Source organism: Vicia villosa, linkage group LG7 (assembly GCF_029867415.1).
Source record: "Vicia villosa cultivar HV-30 ecotype Madison, WI linkage group LG7, Vvil1.0, whole genome shotgun sequence".
In the NCBI taxonomy this organism is placed as follows: Eukaryota; Viridiplantae; Streptophyta; class Magnoliopsida; order Fabales; family Fabaceae; genus Vicia; species Vicia villosa.
The window spans coordinates 129,453,076-129,465,514 of record NC_081186.1 but is presented as its reverse complement, the minus strand read 5'-3'; the positions used below and the strand labels follow the sequence as shown (position 1 = coordinate 129,465,514).

Below are 12,439 nucleotides of genomic sequence, written 5' to 3'. Positions count from 1 at the left end.
TCTCATATATCCCCTCAGTTGGGCCACTGAACCAATAAAAAAACCCTAAATGTTAATCATTTCCCCTAAGGTTTCTTTCGAACTGATGGAAAAGTTTTTTCCGGGAACATATTTCTAGAACAAAATTCTATTCGATTTATTCACAAAATACAACATAATTGAATGAGCGCTAATCAAAACTTTTATATTCTCCCTCGAACTTCATCTTCCAAAAATGAAATTTGAAATTTCAATTCTACAATAAACAAAACTCAAAAATCTAATTTCTTGCATAAAATAAAACTAAAAACATCATTTCTTCCATAAATGAATTTCAAAACTTCATCTTCTCCAACTAAACGAAATTACTGCCACTCAAAGCTAAGGGACCAAAACATGAAACAAAGTAAAGTAAACATAACTCGAACGAACCAAGGAACTTCATCTTCTCCAACATGATATGTGATATTTGAGAAGATTCTCTAAGATAGCCCATGTGTATGATAATTTATGTTGTGACGGGAAGGGGGCAATATATTTTGGGTGCACAAACTTTAAATGATTATTAGTGGAGTTAAGACTAATTAATTTGAAGGTAAAAAATGGGTGGATAGAAAAAGTCTCACATAATCGCTTGAATTCTTGAAACACATGCTTCTATAAGGTAAAACATTGTCGACACGTAATGATGACGCCAATAAGATATTATGTCCAATATGTATGATCAATATCAAAATACAGGCATATTTCAATGGTTGCATATTATACAAGAGTAAGAAAACTTTAATTAGTGTTTGAAGTGTAGGGAGTCACTCTACAAGTAGAAGGACAATAATGATAATGATGATGGTGTAAGCACAAAGGGTCCTTATGCCAAGGGGATGTAGTATCTTTCAATAAATAAAAGAGAAGTGAGACATTGTTTTCTAATGTAAATGTCGTAAATGATATTAGATGACATGAAGATGAAAAAAAATTGTGATGGAAAAATTTGCCATGTAGCTTTTTTTGTTGCAATGAAAGAAAATTGATTCATTTTTTCCAAAATTTGGCCATGATCCAAGTGTGGAGCTATGTGCTATTAGGTAGAGTTATCTGTAGGTGATATTAGTGGCACATGATCTTGGTGTTTTGGATGCAAACAACATCTAATGTCAAGTGGAGTCATTGAAGATCTCTGATGAAGCAACCTTTGGTGGTGGCGTCTAAGAAAGAGGACATATGAATTCTCATGATATAAAAGTTGTTAAGTACCATATGATGTTTTAAATGAATTATGAATCTAGCACGACACCACTTTCTCCGAAAACGGCGCCATTTTGTTGAAAGTATTTTGAAGTACTTTTTAATTATCGTTTCCACATGGATTGATGATATATTACCGCCGTTATACAATTATAATGTCGTGAGTTAGAGTTATCTTTAGGTTTGATTTTGTCAAAGTTCATTCACAAGTTTTTACTAGCAAAGAGTATATTCGAAAATTTTTAAGAATGTAAAAACGTATCAAGACTTGATTTCATCAACCTAATTTGTATGTCTCCCAATAATCATGCATATGAACTCATTACTAATCAATATTATCACGTATCGTTCGTCTATACCGTCCGTGTCCGAAATGGTATAACAAGTTTTACCGTATTGTTCAACCAACGATTTCTCAACCGATCAAACAACATAAATAACACTTATAAACTGATACTAAGTGAATATCAAACACTAATTCCATGTCTAGATTTAGTTTTTGATAGATGATAAAGTTAGGTCAAGATACAAAAGTTGTATTTCACAAACATTTAAACCATAGATATCAAAGAAAAGCAAATATTACCATCTATATTAATTAATAACTTGTTCATACACAATAATCAAAAGGAAAACATACAAAGGAAAGGAAGATTACATCTTGTCTTGATACAAAAGAGGATTTAGCTATCCATCACCAAGGTAGCTTGCAAAAGAAGTAAGGTACAAAGATTAGCAAGCATCAATCTTTAATGGATCAAAGATTCAAGCTTTTAATCTTTGTTTTTTGAGTAAGAAATGGATGAAAATAGAATTTCTCTTGTTTAGGTCGGTTTAGGAGCTAAGGAAATTGGATCGTGTTTCACAAAATATCTAAGAAGTGCTTTTATACAAGTTCCAAAAGTGTAATCTCGCTAAGCGCAACAGAGCTCGCTAAGCGAGCATGCGAGGAAAATAATGATCTCTTAGTGGACTTCTCTAAGCGAGCTCAATAGGTCTTTGCTACTGCCAAGGAGCACAAAAAAGGGCCATAGCACGCTGGAAAATGCGCTTAGCGAGCTTGACAGTCCAATTCTTCAATTTTCTAACTTTTCAATGGTTCAGAGCCTCCTTTAAGCTTCATCCATGTTCCAATTAATACCAAAAGTCATGAATCCTACAAATTTAAGCACAAAAGTTAGATACTCACATATTTATGTACGAAAACATAAACTTACTATTTTAAGCTACTTTTAATGCAAATTCAAATAAACACCAAAGTTTGAGTTGTTAAGAACCACAAATTTATCCACAATTATACAAAAATATATACTCTTATGAGTATGATTTACACTAGATAATCGATTAGAGTATTAGGGTTAATTAGTTATCTATTTTGTAACACTTCCTAGTCAATTCAGAGGGATTATAATCGAGTTGTGAAGGATAATTTTAAAGCCTTCCATATTTTCCTACATAATCAATCAGACCTGACACCTAATCAATAATAAGCATTAAACCACCCATGGATCGTTTTCTTTTTTGAGACATGTTTTCTTCTTTAAATAGAGGGTTTCTTCTCATTTTATTTCACACCACAATTTATATTTCCACTGTGCTTTTCTTATTTACTCTCTTCTCATCTTGTTGTATTATCTCACTAAATTTACCTTAGTGCCTCGTGAGAGAAAAGACTTGCGGATGATGAAGATTATGACAATAAAAAGAAGAAAATTTTGGTTCTAAAAGTTATAAACATCAAAGATATGAAGTCAAAAGAGAAAGACTCTCAAAAACCTTTAAATACCTTATAAATGTTAATCAAAATTAAGGATAAACCGATTGCACAATTTAAGTCACACTCTTTAACCAGTCACACAAAGAGTTGCACACTAGTTAATAACAAAACAATGAAATATCCATTAATTTATTTGCATCACATGATTCAAGTCACACTCTTCAACCGATCACACAATGAAACGAAAATTGAAAGCCAATATGCATATGCAACTACAATATTACAAACATCACACTAATTAATCATAAAGATGAACACCATCAAATAAGCCATTACTTCTTTATTTGATACTTCCTTTAATCTTTTCTAGCGGCCCTTGCCTTGAAAAGATGAGCATCAATATCTCTAGTGCACTGGCTAACATAGTCCATCCATCCATTTGGAGGATGAATATCCTCATTGATTTTCTCATATTCAACCGTCCATTTAGCAACAGCAATGCCATCATCAGCCTCATAGTTTTAAATTGCGGTCCGCAACTGCAATTGCACCCGCAATATTGCGGATGCGGTTGCCTCCGCAACCGCATCGGACCGCAATTGCGGTATGATTTTGAAATCTCGTCTCCGGATGTATTAGGAACCTCACCGGGCAATTTTAATCATGTTTTTTTTAAGTATTTTCATCAAAAATCAATATATTAGAATTCTAAAACTCAATTTACTTCTTATATAATGAAAAAACATAACACAAGTGTTTTTCAATATAATATTTCAAACACTACCTTTTAAAAATTCACGCCGCAACGGCCGCAATGCGCATCGCAACAAGCGCAATGACCGCAATCGCAATCGCAACCGCAACCGCATCCGCAGCCGCAACCGCAATTTAAAACCATGATTAGCCTTATCAATTACTTGAAGGGTGAGCTTAAAGATCTTATAGTGCTTATCAATATCTCTACCAAACAGCTTGCAAGTCATTTTTTTTGTTCTGTTCATCAACTTCATCAATACTCTCATAGCATGTGTGTACCTCACCATCTGATTTAATGTCACGGCCAGTTAATATCAACAAAAACAACAATGTTTGTTGAATTAGAAAAATAATTACCTATGACATAAGTCCAATGTTTAACTGTATCAGTGTCATGCCAGTCTTCACCTTCATGAAGCTTGGTATGATGAACTCTTTTACAATGGTTTTGCAATTCATGAAGTTCTGATGCAAATAGTTTGAAAAACTTTTCAGCGGGTGTTTTGATACCAAGCTCACTGATAAGCTTGCCGGAGAGCACCATTTCTTGGGAAGAAAACTAAGACAAAAAAGAGAAGAAACAAAGGTTGATGTGAGAAAAGTGAATGCACCCCAAGCCTTAAATAGAAAAAGTTTAATCACATCATAGAAGCAGCGAATTAAAATATGCTGTCCACGGTAAAGACGTGTTCTCAATGTCGTGCTTAGGGCTGGACAAGGACCCGGAAACTGGCCCAATCCGCGAAGCCCGAAAGAAAAAAACCGAGAAAAACGGTTTCAGATGGGCTTGCGGTTCAACGGGTCCAATAATGCGGTTTACGGCGGATTGTACGGGCGGTTTTCGGTTCATGGAAAAACAACCGTGGGTACCCACACCCGCCCGATCCCATTACTTAAGTTTTCCGATACGCACCTATTTATCCATATTTAAGTATCAATTCAGCCTCATTTCTCCAACACACATGATGAACGATAAAAAAAACCCTAGAACAGCACCGCCGCTGAGAGGTTTTTCACTCACGGTGTTGTTACGGGTAGCAGTAGCACCTCAAGTTCTTGTTCATCTACCACCACCAATTCTTTGTTTCTTCTCACACACATCTCTCCCCCTTTATTCTTTCCATTTCTTGTTCATCTCACACACTTAATTCTTAATTTTTGATGGATGTATTTTATTTAACAACTATCTTGAGCGAGACAAAATCATCGGTGATTTTTGAAAGCTAAAAGGTATTTTTGGGGGTTTTGATTTTGTCATTTGTGTTTAGGTTTTATGTTATTTTTGGATTTAGGGTTTTGTAATGTTCTCCATTAAAAGTTATTACTACTTGTGTAACCTATGGATATTATAGGAGAATAAATTTTTCTTTGTTTAAACTAATAACTTTCATGTCTATCCTTATGCAGGTGTTTTTTGGTTTTATTACTCTTTGAACACAAGTTATGAATAATCTTTGTGAAAAATAAAAAAAGAGAACATAAAACCTAAACAAGCAATATATAGCTTGTTCGCTCTCTTCAATGTTCGCTCTCTTCTCTCTCTAGAGGGAAGGGTTTTGTTGTCAATGGCCGCCGGCGGTTGGGAGACGGTCAGGAGAAGGGCCGTTCGGGGTTCTCAACCTAGGTGGGATGTGTTTCCGTGGGGTGGAGGTATGGTGGGTAACCGGAAAGGGTCGATGACTTTAGTGTATTTCTCGAATTTTCCTGAATCTTTCTCTGCGAAGTCGTTTTTTGAGCTATTCACGTGTATTGGGAAGGTTGTGGAGGTGGCAATTTCACCAAGAAAGAATCGGTTCGACAGGAAATTCGGTTTCGTTAGGTTCGAAGGGGCGGAAGACAGTAGGCTGCTTGCGATTCGCTGCGACAACGTGATGATTATGGGGGTTAAAATCCACGCTAATCTTCCCAGATTTGAACGTCCTCGGTTCGAATCGGGCATGGCGGGTGGGGCTAAGGTCTTTCACAGTGGGGGAGGTAATCAGAAGAAGGAGGTGTCGATGGGTGGTGGGGGGTTAGCTGGGAGTGTTGGAGGAGATGGTAGATCTTACGCCAAGGTGGTACACGAGGGTGTTGGGGGCATTTCCAATGTGTGTTCTGAGTTACGGCCAAAACTCAGATATTCCTCTAAAGATGTTGACAGAAACAGATTGGCGAAAGCTTATGTCAGTGTTGTCTCTATTCTCGGATCGACATATAATATTCAGTCCCACTTTGAAATGGAGGGGTATTTTCAGGTGAAGGTGACTCCCATGGGGGGTAATTTGTGTCTGTTTGAAGAGTCAGAGCAGGGTGCGATTGAGGATCTTATCGGGGTTGGAGAGACTTGGTGGAAGCAGTGGTTTCAAGTGATAAGGAGGTGGAATGTGCTAGATATAGATGATGGCAGAGTTACTTGGATTAGCGTCTATGGGGTGCCTATCCATGCGTGGAATGCTGAGTTTTTCATGGCAGTGGCAAATTCGTTGGGTTCTTTCATTTGTCTCGACGAATCGACGGCGGAAGGATCTGTTTTCGATACGGCAAGAATGATGGTGAGGGTAAAACAGAACTTTGAGTTACCATCATCGATGGAGGTTCTTATCGACGAGAGGAACTTTGTGCTGTTTCTGAAGGAAGATGCTGTTGGTGCGATGCGCAATGTTTTAGGTACGCATAAAGTATGTTCCTCGATTAGTTCTGAAAACGACTCTTTGGACTCTGTAGATAATTTTCCTGTGCATATTTGTGAGGAGGAGAAAGATTGCGAGTCCGATGATGTAATTCTGTTATCTAATCCAGTTAGACAGGTAGTATCAAATTCTGAAAATGTGATGGTCCCTTTGTCTGTTAAGCCTAAGACCCATGTTGATCCGAACCCAGCGGTGTTTACAGGGGGGCGGAGGTTGGAGGGAGTAAAGGTTGCGGAGGGAGGAACGATTTCCAGTGGCTGCTATGGGGGTGGATCTGCTAGTTGTGAATCTTCCAAATACTCTTTTGATGAAACGTTGCAAGAGATAAGGAATTCAATGTCGTCTTTACCGGGGCAGTCCGACAAAACCAAAAGGGAGGGAGTTTTTGACGAGGCTGTTAAGCTTAGTCAGGATGGGGGGGCGGTTCCTAAGGGAGTTAGGGGGCTGGACGTTGATGTGCCGGCTGTTGGAACCGGGTCTCGGTGTGTGGCTGGTGCTGGGGCAGTAGCCAAGAATTTAAGGTATAAAAAAATTTGCAATCTGGGAAAAAATAAGGGAGTGCTGGGAGTTAATAATGTGAAGAGCAGGCGGTGTAGCGGTAGGACTGGTCTGAAGTCGAAGAGGAAATCTGCCACGGTTGCTTCGTTGTACGCCTCTAATTCGGATACAATTTGTTCTTTTGGTAGGGAGGAACCGGATCGGTATGGTAATCACGAAGAGGAATCTGACATCCAACGTAGTAATAATAGACAATGGGGTTTTCTGGATGGGGAAGGTGGGAAAAAGCTTGGAGCGGGCATTGCGGCTTTAGGTGTGGGGGTGTAGGGGGAAAAAATTAATTTGATAGACAAAGTTGATGTGTTGAGGTCTTGTGGGGAGGATGGTAAGAAGAGTGGGAAGGAGTTATTAGCTTGTTTTAAATGATTATTGGAACTATGAACATAAGAGGAGGAGATAGCTCTTTGAAAAGAAAAAGAGTGAGATCTATTATCATGAAAGGCAAAGCGGACATCTTTTTGATTCAAGAAACTAAATTCAAAGAGTTTAAGGATCATTATGTTTCAAATTTGTGGGGTGGGTCGGATATTGGCTTTTCTTATTCGAATTCAATTGGTGCTTCGGGAGGTTTACTTACCTTATGGAAGGGGGATAAAATGGAGGCGGTGAATAGTTTCAATGGGGATGGTTACCTTGGCGTTAAAGTGAGATGGGAGAGTAAGTGGTACTATGTTGTGAATGTGTATTCTTCTTGTTTGTTGGATAAGAAGAAGGTGTTGTGGGCTAACTTGTTGAGATTGATTGAGAATAACAAAGATGGAGAGTGGATTATTGGAGGGGATTTTAATGCGGTTAAAAATGTGAATGAAAGAAGAGGGAGAGGGATTGGGGACAATGTGTACAATCATGAAATGAGACTTTTTGCGGAATTCATCCATAATACTTCTTTGGTGGATTTGCCGTCCAAAGGGAAAAATTCACTTGGTATAGCGGAGATGGGAAATCAATGAGTAGAATTGATCGTTTTCTTATTTCGGAGGAGTTGATGGAAAGATGGGGAGTGGTAGGTCAAATGGTTGGTGGTAGAGATATTTCGGACCATTGCCCGATATGGTTGATGGCGGATAAAGATGATTGGGGTCCTAAACCGTTCAAATTCAACAACGAATGGTTTTCTTTAGACACTTTTTATGCTTTTGTGGAGAAGGAATGGAAGAATTTGGTGGTGGTGGGGAGAGGGGATTATGTCTTGAAAGAGAAGTTAAAATTGCTTAAAGTTAAACTTAAGGGGTGGAATGAAGAGGTTTTTGGTAGGTATGATCTAAATGTGGAGGAAGGTAAGAGGCGTATTAATTTGTGTGATGAAGTGTTGGAATCGAGCAACGTGGAATCGATTGAGGAGGTGGTTAATAAGAGGAGGGAAGTTTCTAGTAGATTTTGGAGGGATTTGCAAATCAAGGAGAATATGTTACTTCAAAAATCGAGGTTGAAATGGTTGAAGGAGGGAGATTCTAATAGTGGTTTTTTTCACAAGGTTATTAAGGAAAGAAGGAGGATTAATCACATTGGTCCTATTCTTTCTCCGAGGAGAAATCTTGTATCGGTTAGGGAGATCAAGGAGGAAGTGCTTCGGCATTTTAAGGAGAAATTCAAGGAGGATGTGTTGGATAGACCGTTGTTGGAGGGGATTACTTTCAACAATATAAGTGGGGCTGATTCGGCATTGCTTGAGAGCCCGTTTTCGGAAGAGGAGATTAAGGAGGCTATTTGGAGTTGTGGGGGGGGCAAAGAGTCCGGGCCCGGACGGGTATTCTTTCCTTTTCTTCAAAAGGTGTTGGTCTTTTTTGAAGGATGATATAGTTCGCTTTTTTAGAAGCTTTTACGAAGGAGGATCTCTCTCTAATTCGGTAACTTATTCCTTTATATCATTGATTCCTAAATCTCATAATCCTTTATCCTTAGATGATTATAGGCCTATTTGTTTGGTGGGAAGTATGTATAAAGTGGTCTCGAAATTGTTGGCGGGTAGATTAAAGAGAGTTCTTGGCTCCGTTGTTTCTTCGTGTCAAACCGCCTTTGTTCCGGGTAGGCAAATGTTGGAAGGGGTGGTGGTGGCAAACGAAGTGGTTGATTATGCGAGGAAAGAGGGAAAGGATTGTATCCTTTTCAAGGTAGACTTTGAGAAGGCTTACGATAAAGTGAATTGGAATTTTTAGAGGTATTTACTCGGGAGGATGGGGTTCGGAGCAAAGTGGAGAGGATGGATGGAAAAGCTCGTTTTCAAAAGTCATATGTCCATTCTTGTGAATGGAAGTTCGACGGAAGATTTTGAGGTGGGGAAGGGGTTGAGACAAGGTGATCCCCTATCACCCTTTCTCTTTGTTTTGGTGACGGAAGGTTTAACGGGTTTGGTGAGGAAATCTATTGAGATTGGGGAATTTGATTATTTTTCTATCAATCGGAATTGTCCTATTGATATCCTTCAATTTGCGGATGATACTTTGTTGGTGGGGAAAGGAAATTGGAAGCATATTTGGGCTATAAAGGCGGTGCTTAAGGCTTTTGAGTTGGTGTCGGGTTTAGGCATTAAATATCATAAAAGCAAGCTTATTGGGATCAATCTCAATGGGAGTTTTTTGGAAGCGGCCTCAAATGTTTTATCTTGTAAGGTTAAAGATAGTAATTTCTTTTTTCTTGGGATTCCGGTGGGGTATAATCCTAGAAAAAATGAGACTTGGGAACCTCTTTTATCCAAGATGAGAAACCGGTTGGCGGGTTGGAAAAATAGATTTTTAACTCTAGGAGGGAGGATTACTTTGTTGAAGTCCATTTTGAGTTCGCTTACCGTTTTTGCAATGTCCTTTTTCAAGATGCCGACAAAGGTGGCGAGGGAGTTCACGCGTCTTCAAAGCGGTTTCTTATGGGGGGGGGAGGTGAGGATAAGAGATGTATCCATTGGATTAGTTGGAGGGAGGTGACTAAACCTTTTGAGAAGGGGGGGTTAGGCATAAAAAACATAGAGGATTTTAATTTGTCTCTTTTGAGTAAATGGAGATGGAAGATTATTCAAGGGGCGGATTCTCTTTGGTACAAGGTTCTAAAGGAGAGGTATGGGGATTTGGTGTTAAAGGTGATGGGAGGGGCCGTTGATCCAATAGAGAGGAGAAAGGCGTCGTTTTGGTGGAAGGATTTAATGAAATTGGGGAGTAACTCTTTTTTTGACCCGTTTCTTTCTTCTTGTAGGTTTCTCTTGCGGAATGGTTATAACATCCCTTTTTGGGACGTTATGTGGTTGAACGGGTTGATTTTGAAAGAGGTGTTTTCGAATCTCTATGAGGCTTCTAGTTTGAAAATGGTGTTGGTGGCGGCAATGGGAGGATGGGTGGATAATAGGTGGACGTGGGGTAATTGTGGTATTTCCGAGAATCGGCTTCTTGAGCATGAGGTGGCGGTTGAATGAGGGATTTTCCGAGGCTTTTTGGAAGAGTGTGGGGTGATAGTTTCGGAAAGAGACGGGGCGGAATGGATCACTCTGAGGGGTGAAGATTTCTCGGTGGCGTCTTGTTATGAGAAGTATGCTTTCTATCGTATTCCGTTTGGTCCGTTTGGTAGACATAATGAAGCAAAGATTTTGGTTTTGGAAAACGGATGTTCCTTTCAAGATAAAGGCGTTTGGATGGAGGCTTCTTGCTAATAGGCTCCCTACTAAAGATCTTCTAGCGATTAGAGGTATTCCGTTATCTTTTGATGCTTCCTTGTGCTCTTTTTGTAAGATTGATTCGGAGAATCGGGATCGTTCTTTCTTTTCTTGTTCTTTTGTAAAGAATATTTGGAGGGATATAGCGGTGTGGATAGGTAAAGAGGGGTTAGTTGAGGATGAGAGCCATTCAAGTTTTATGGAATGGCATTCCTTTTGTATATCTAAGAAAGTGTTAGATAAGAAGGTAGATATTGTTTGGTTAGCAATTACTTGGGCTTTATGGTTAAGTAGGAATGAGGTTTGTTTTAGGGAAGAGGTTTGGAGCTTTGATAATGTTGTGTGGAACATCAAAGCGTTGGTATGGAGGTGGTCTTTTTGTGGAGAAAATACTCATCCCAATTATTCTTATTATGATTTTGTCAAAGATCCGATCCGGTTCTTATCATAATAGCAATTGGTTTGTATTTTTTTCTTGCCCTGGCTTGTGCCCCCCTTTTGTAAACAGGTTGGTGAACCCTTAGTTCACCGTTATATGTTATCTTGTTTACTAAAAAAAACTAATAACTTTCATCCGATTTTTTCCAACTTTTGTAGATGTTGGTAATAGCTTTGGCGTACCTGTTTGTTAAAGATAACTTCGTCAACGAGGTGGTTTTTCTTTTTCGATTTTTCGTTGCATCAAATATTTATGGTTTAGACATTGGATAAGTTTGAAAGTGCTTCTTGTTTATATACATATCTAATTCTAATGTTAAATAGTTTTCTATCTGTCTACCTACAGCTGTTTCAAAATGCAAAGAAAGTTCTTATGATAGGAAATTAGGAATGATACATTGACACAGCTATTTCTTCGTCATTTTGATAGATCCTACCATACCCTTCTTTTAATGTCAAAAATCTTCATACCATAGAATTAGTGTCGACTTTCAATTTGGACTAACTATTTAATCCTTGCATTATATGTTTAATCCTTGCAATACATGTTGATTGAGTAGCGCTGGGTGACATTTTTTTTTCTGGTATATCATCACTAACTGTAATATGAAATTACTTATTTTATAAGTGTTGTTTGATGTTAACAGAAAGTCACCGGAGTTGCTAACTGGATACAAAGTTGTTGCTAGAGAATTAGTGAGCATGGATCTAAATAAATTTGTGTGATAATAGATATTACTTTTCTTATTGATGTGTATTGATGGTGCTTGATTGGAGAAAATTCTTGGCATGATTTTTATAACCTCAACAAGAATTCAGTAACTATAAGTCACATGTTTCTTTTCGGCATGACTTTCATGTAGAATCACCTTTTGTTCATAGGAATTTACAAATGTGTTTCCTTGAACTAACTATTTATGCCCATTGTCCTCATTAATTGGAAGCATTATTAATAAGCATGGCTAAAAGGAAAGGAGAAGACTTTAATTTTATATGAATTTATGCTTATAAAGTTATAATGGACAAAACATTAATTTTATACTGCATAATTACATCACAAATCACTTTAATTGGAGCTCATTTTTTGTTTATAATGGAACAACTATCACTATACTGATAAATGATTCAAGCATTTTTAACTTATAAAAGCTGAATTCTTATGATGAGATTAATTAATGTATGATGAGATTAATCTTTTATATTGTCTTTGATCTGATATTTATTCTTTTGCAATGCAAACTGGTAGATTTGGATATGGAGCAGCACCATTGGTTGCATTGTTGAAGTTATTCCTATTTGAAGACCATTGATAGTAGTTGATAATATTATTAAGTTATAATTTGAATTTATGTTTAAGTTGAATGTATGTTAAATTTTGATTTATGTTGAATGTATGTTAATTTTGAATTATGTTGAACCGATTAAACCGCTTGTATTAAC

General features: G+C 37.8%; 2 protein-coding genes and 1 pseudogene across 2 annotated transcripts; 2 read left to right on the top strand and 1 right to left on the bottom strand.

Moving 5' to 3' along the window:
• Positions 1-3,297: 3,297 nt before the first annotated feature.
• LOC131620180 (MLP-like protein 28) lies at positions 3,298-4,241 on the bottom strand (annotated as a pseudogene).
• A 4,857-nt stretch (positions 4,242-9,098) lies between these two features.
• LOC131620179 (uncharacterized) lies at positions 9,099-10,324 on the top strand. Its single transcript, XM_058891189.1, has 2 exons — positions 9,099-9,639; positions 9,735-10,324. The coding sequence occupies exons 1-2, from the start codon at positions 9,099-9,101 to the stop codon at positions 10,322-10,324; spliced, it is 1,131 nt and encodes a 376-aa protein (XP_058747172.1).
• Positions 10,325-10,481: 157 nt separating this feature from the next.
• Positions 10,482-11,272, top strand: LOC131620178 (uncharacterized). The gene is made up of 2 exons (XM_058891188.1): positions 10,482-10,922; positions 11,159-11,272. Exons 1-2 carry the CDS (start codon positions 10,482-10,484, stop codon positions 11,270-11,272), a joined length of 555 nt encoding a protein of 184 aa, XP_058747171.1.
• The last annotated feature ends 1,167 nt before the right edge of the window (positions 11,273-12,439 follow it).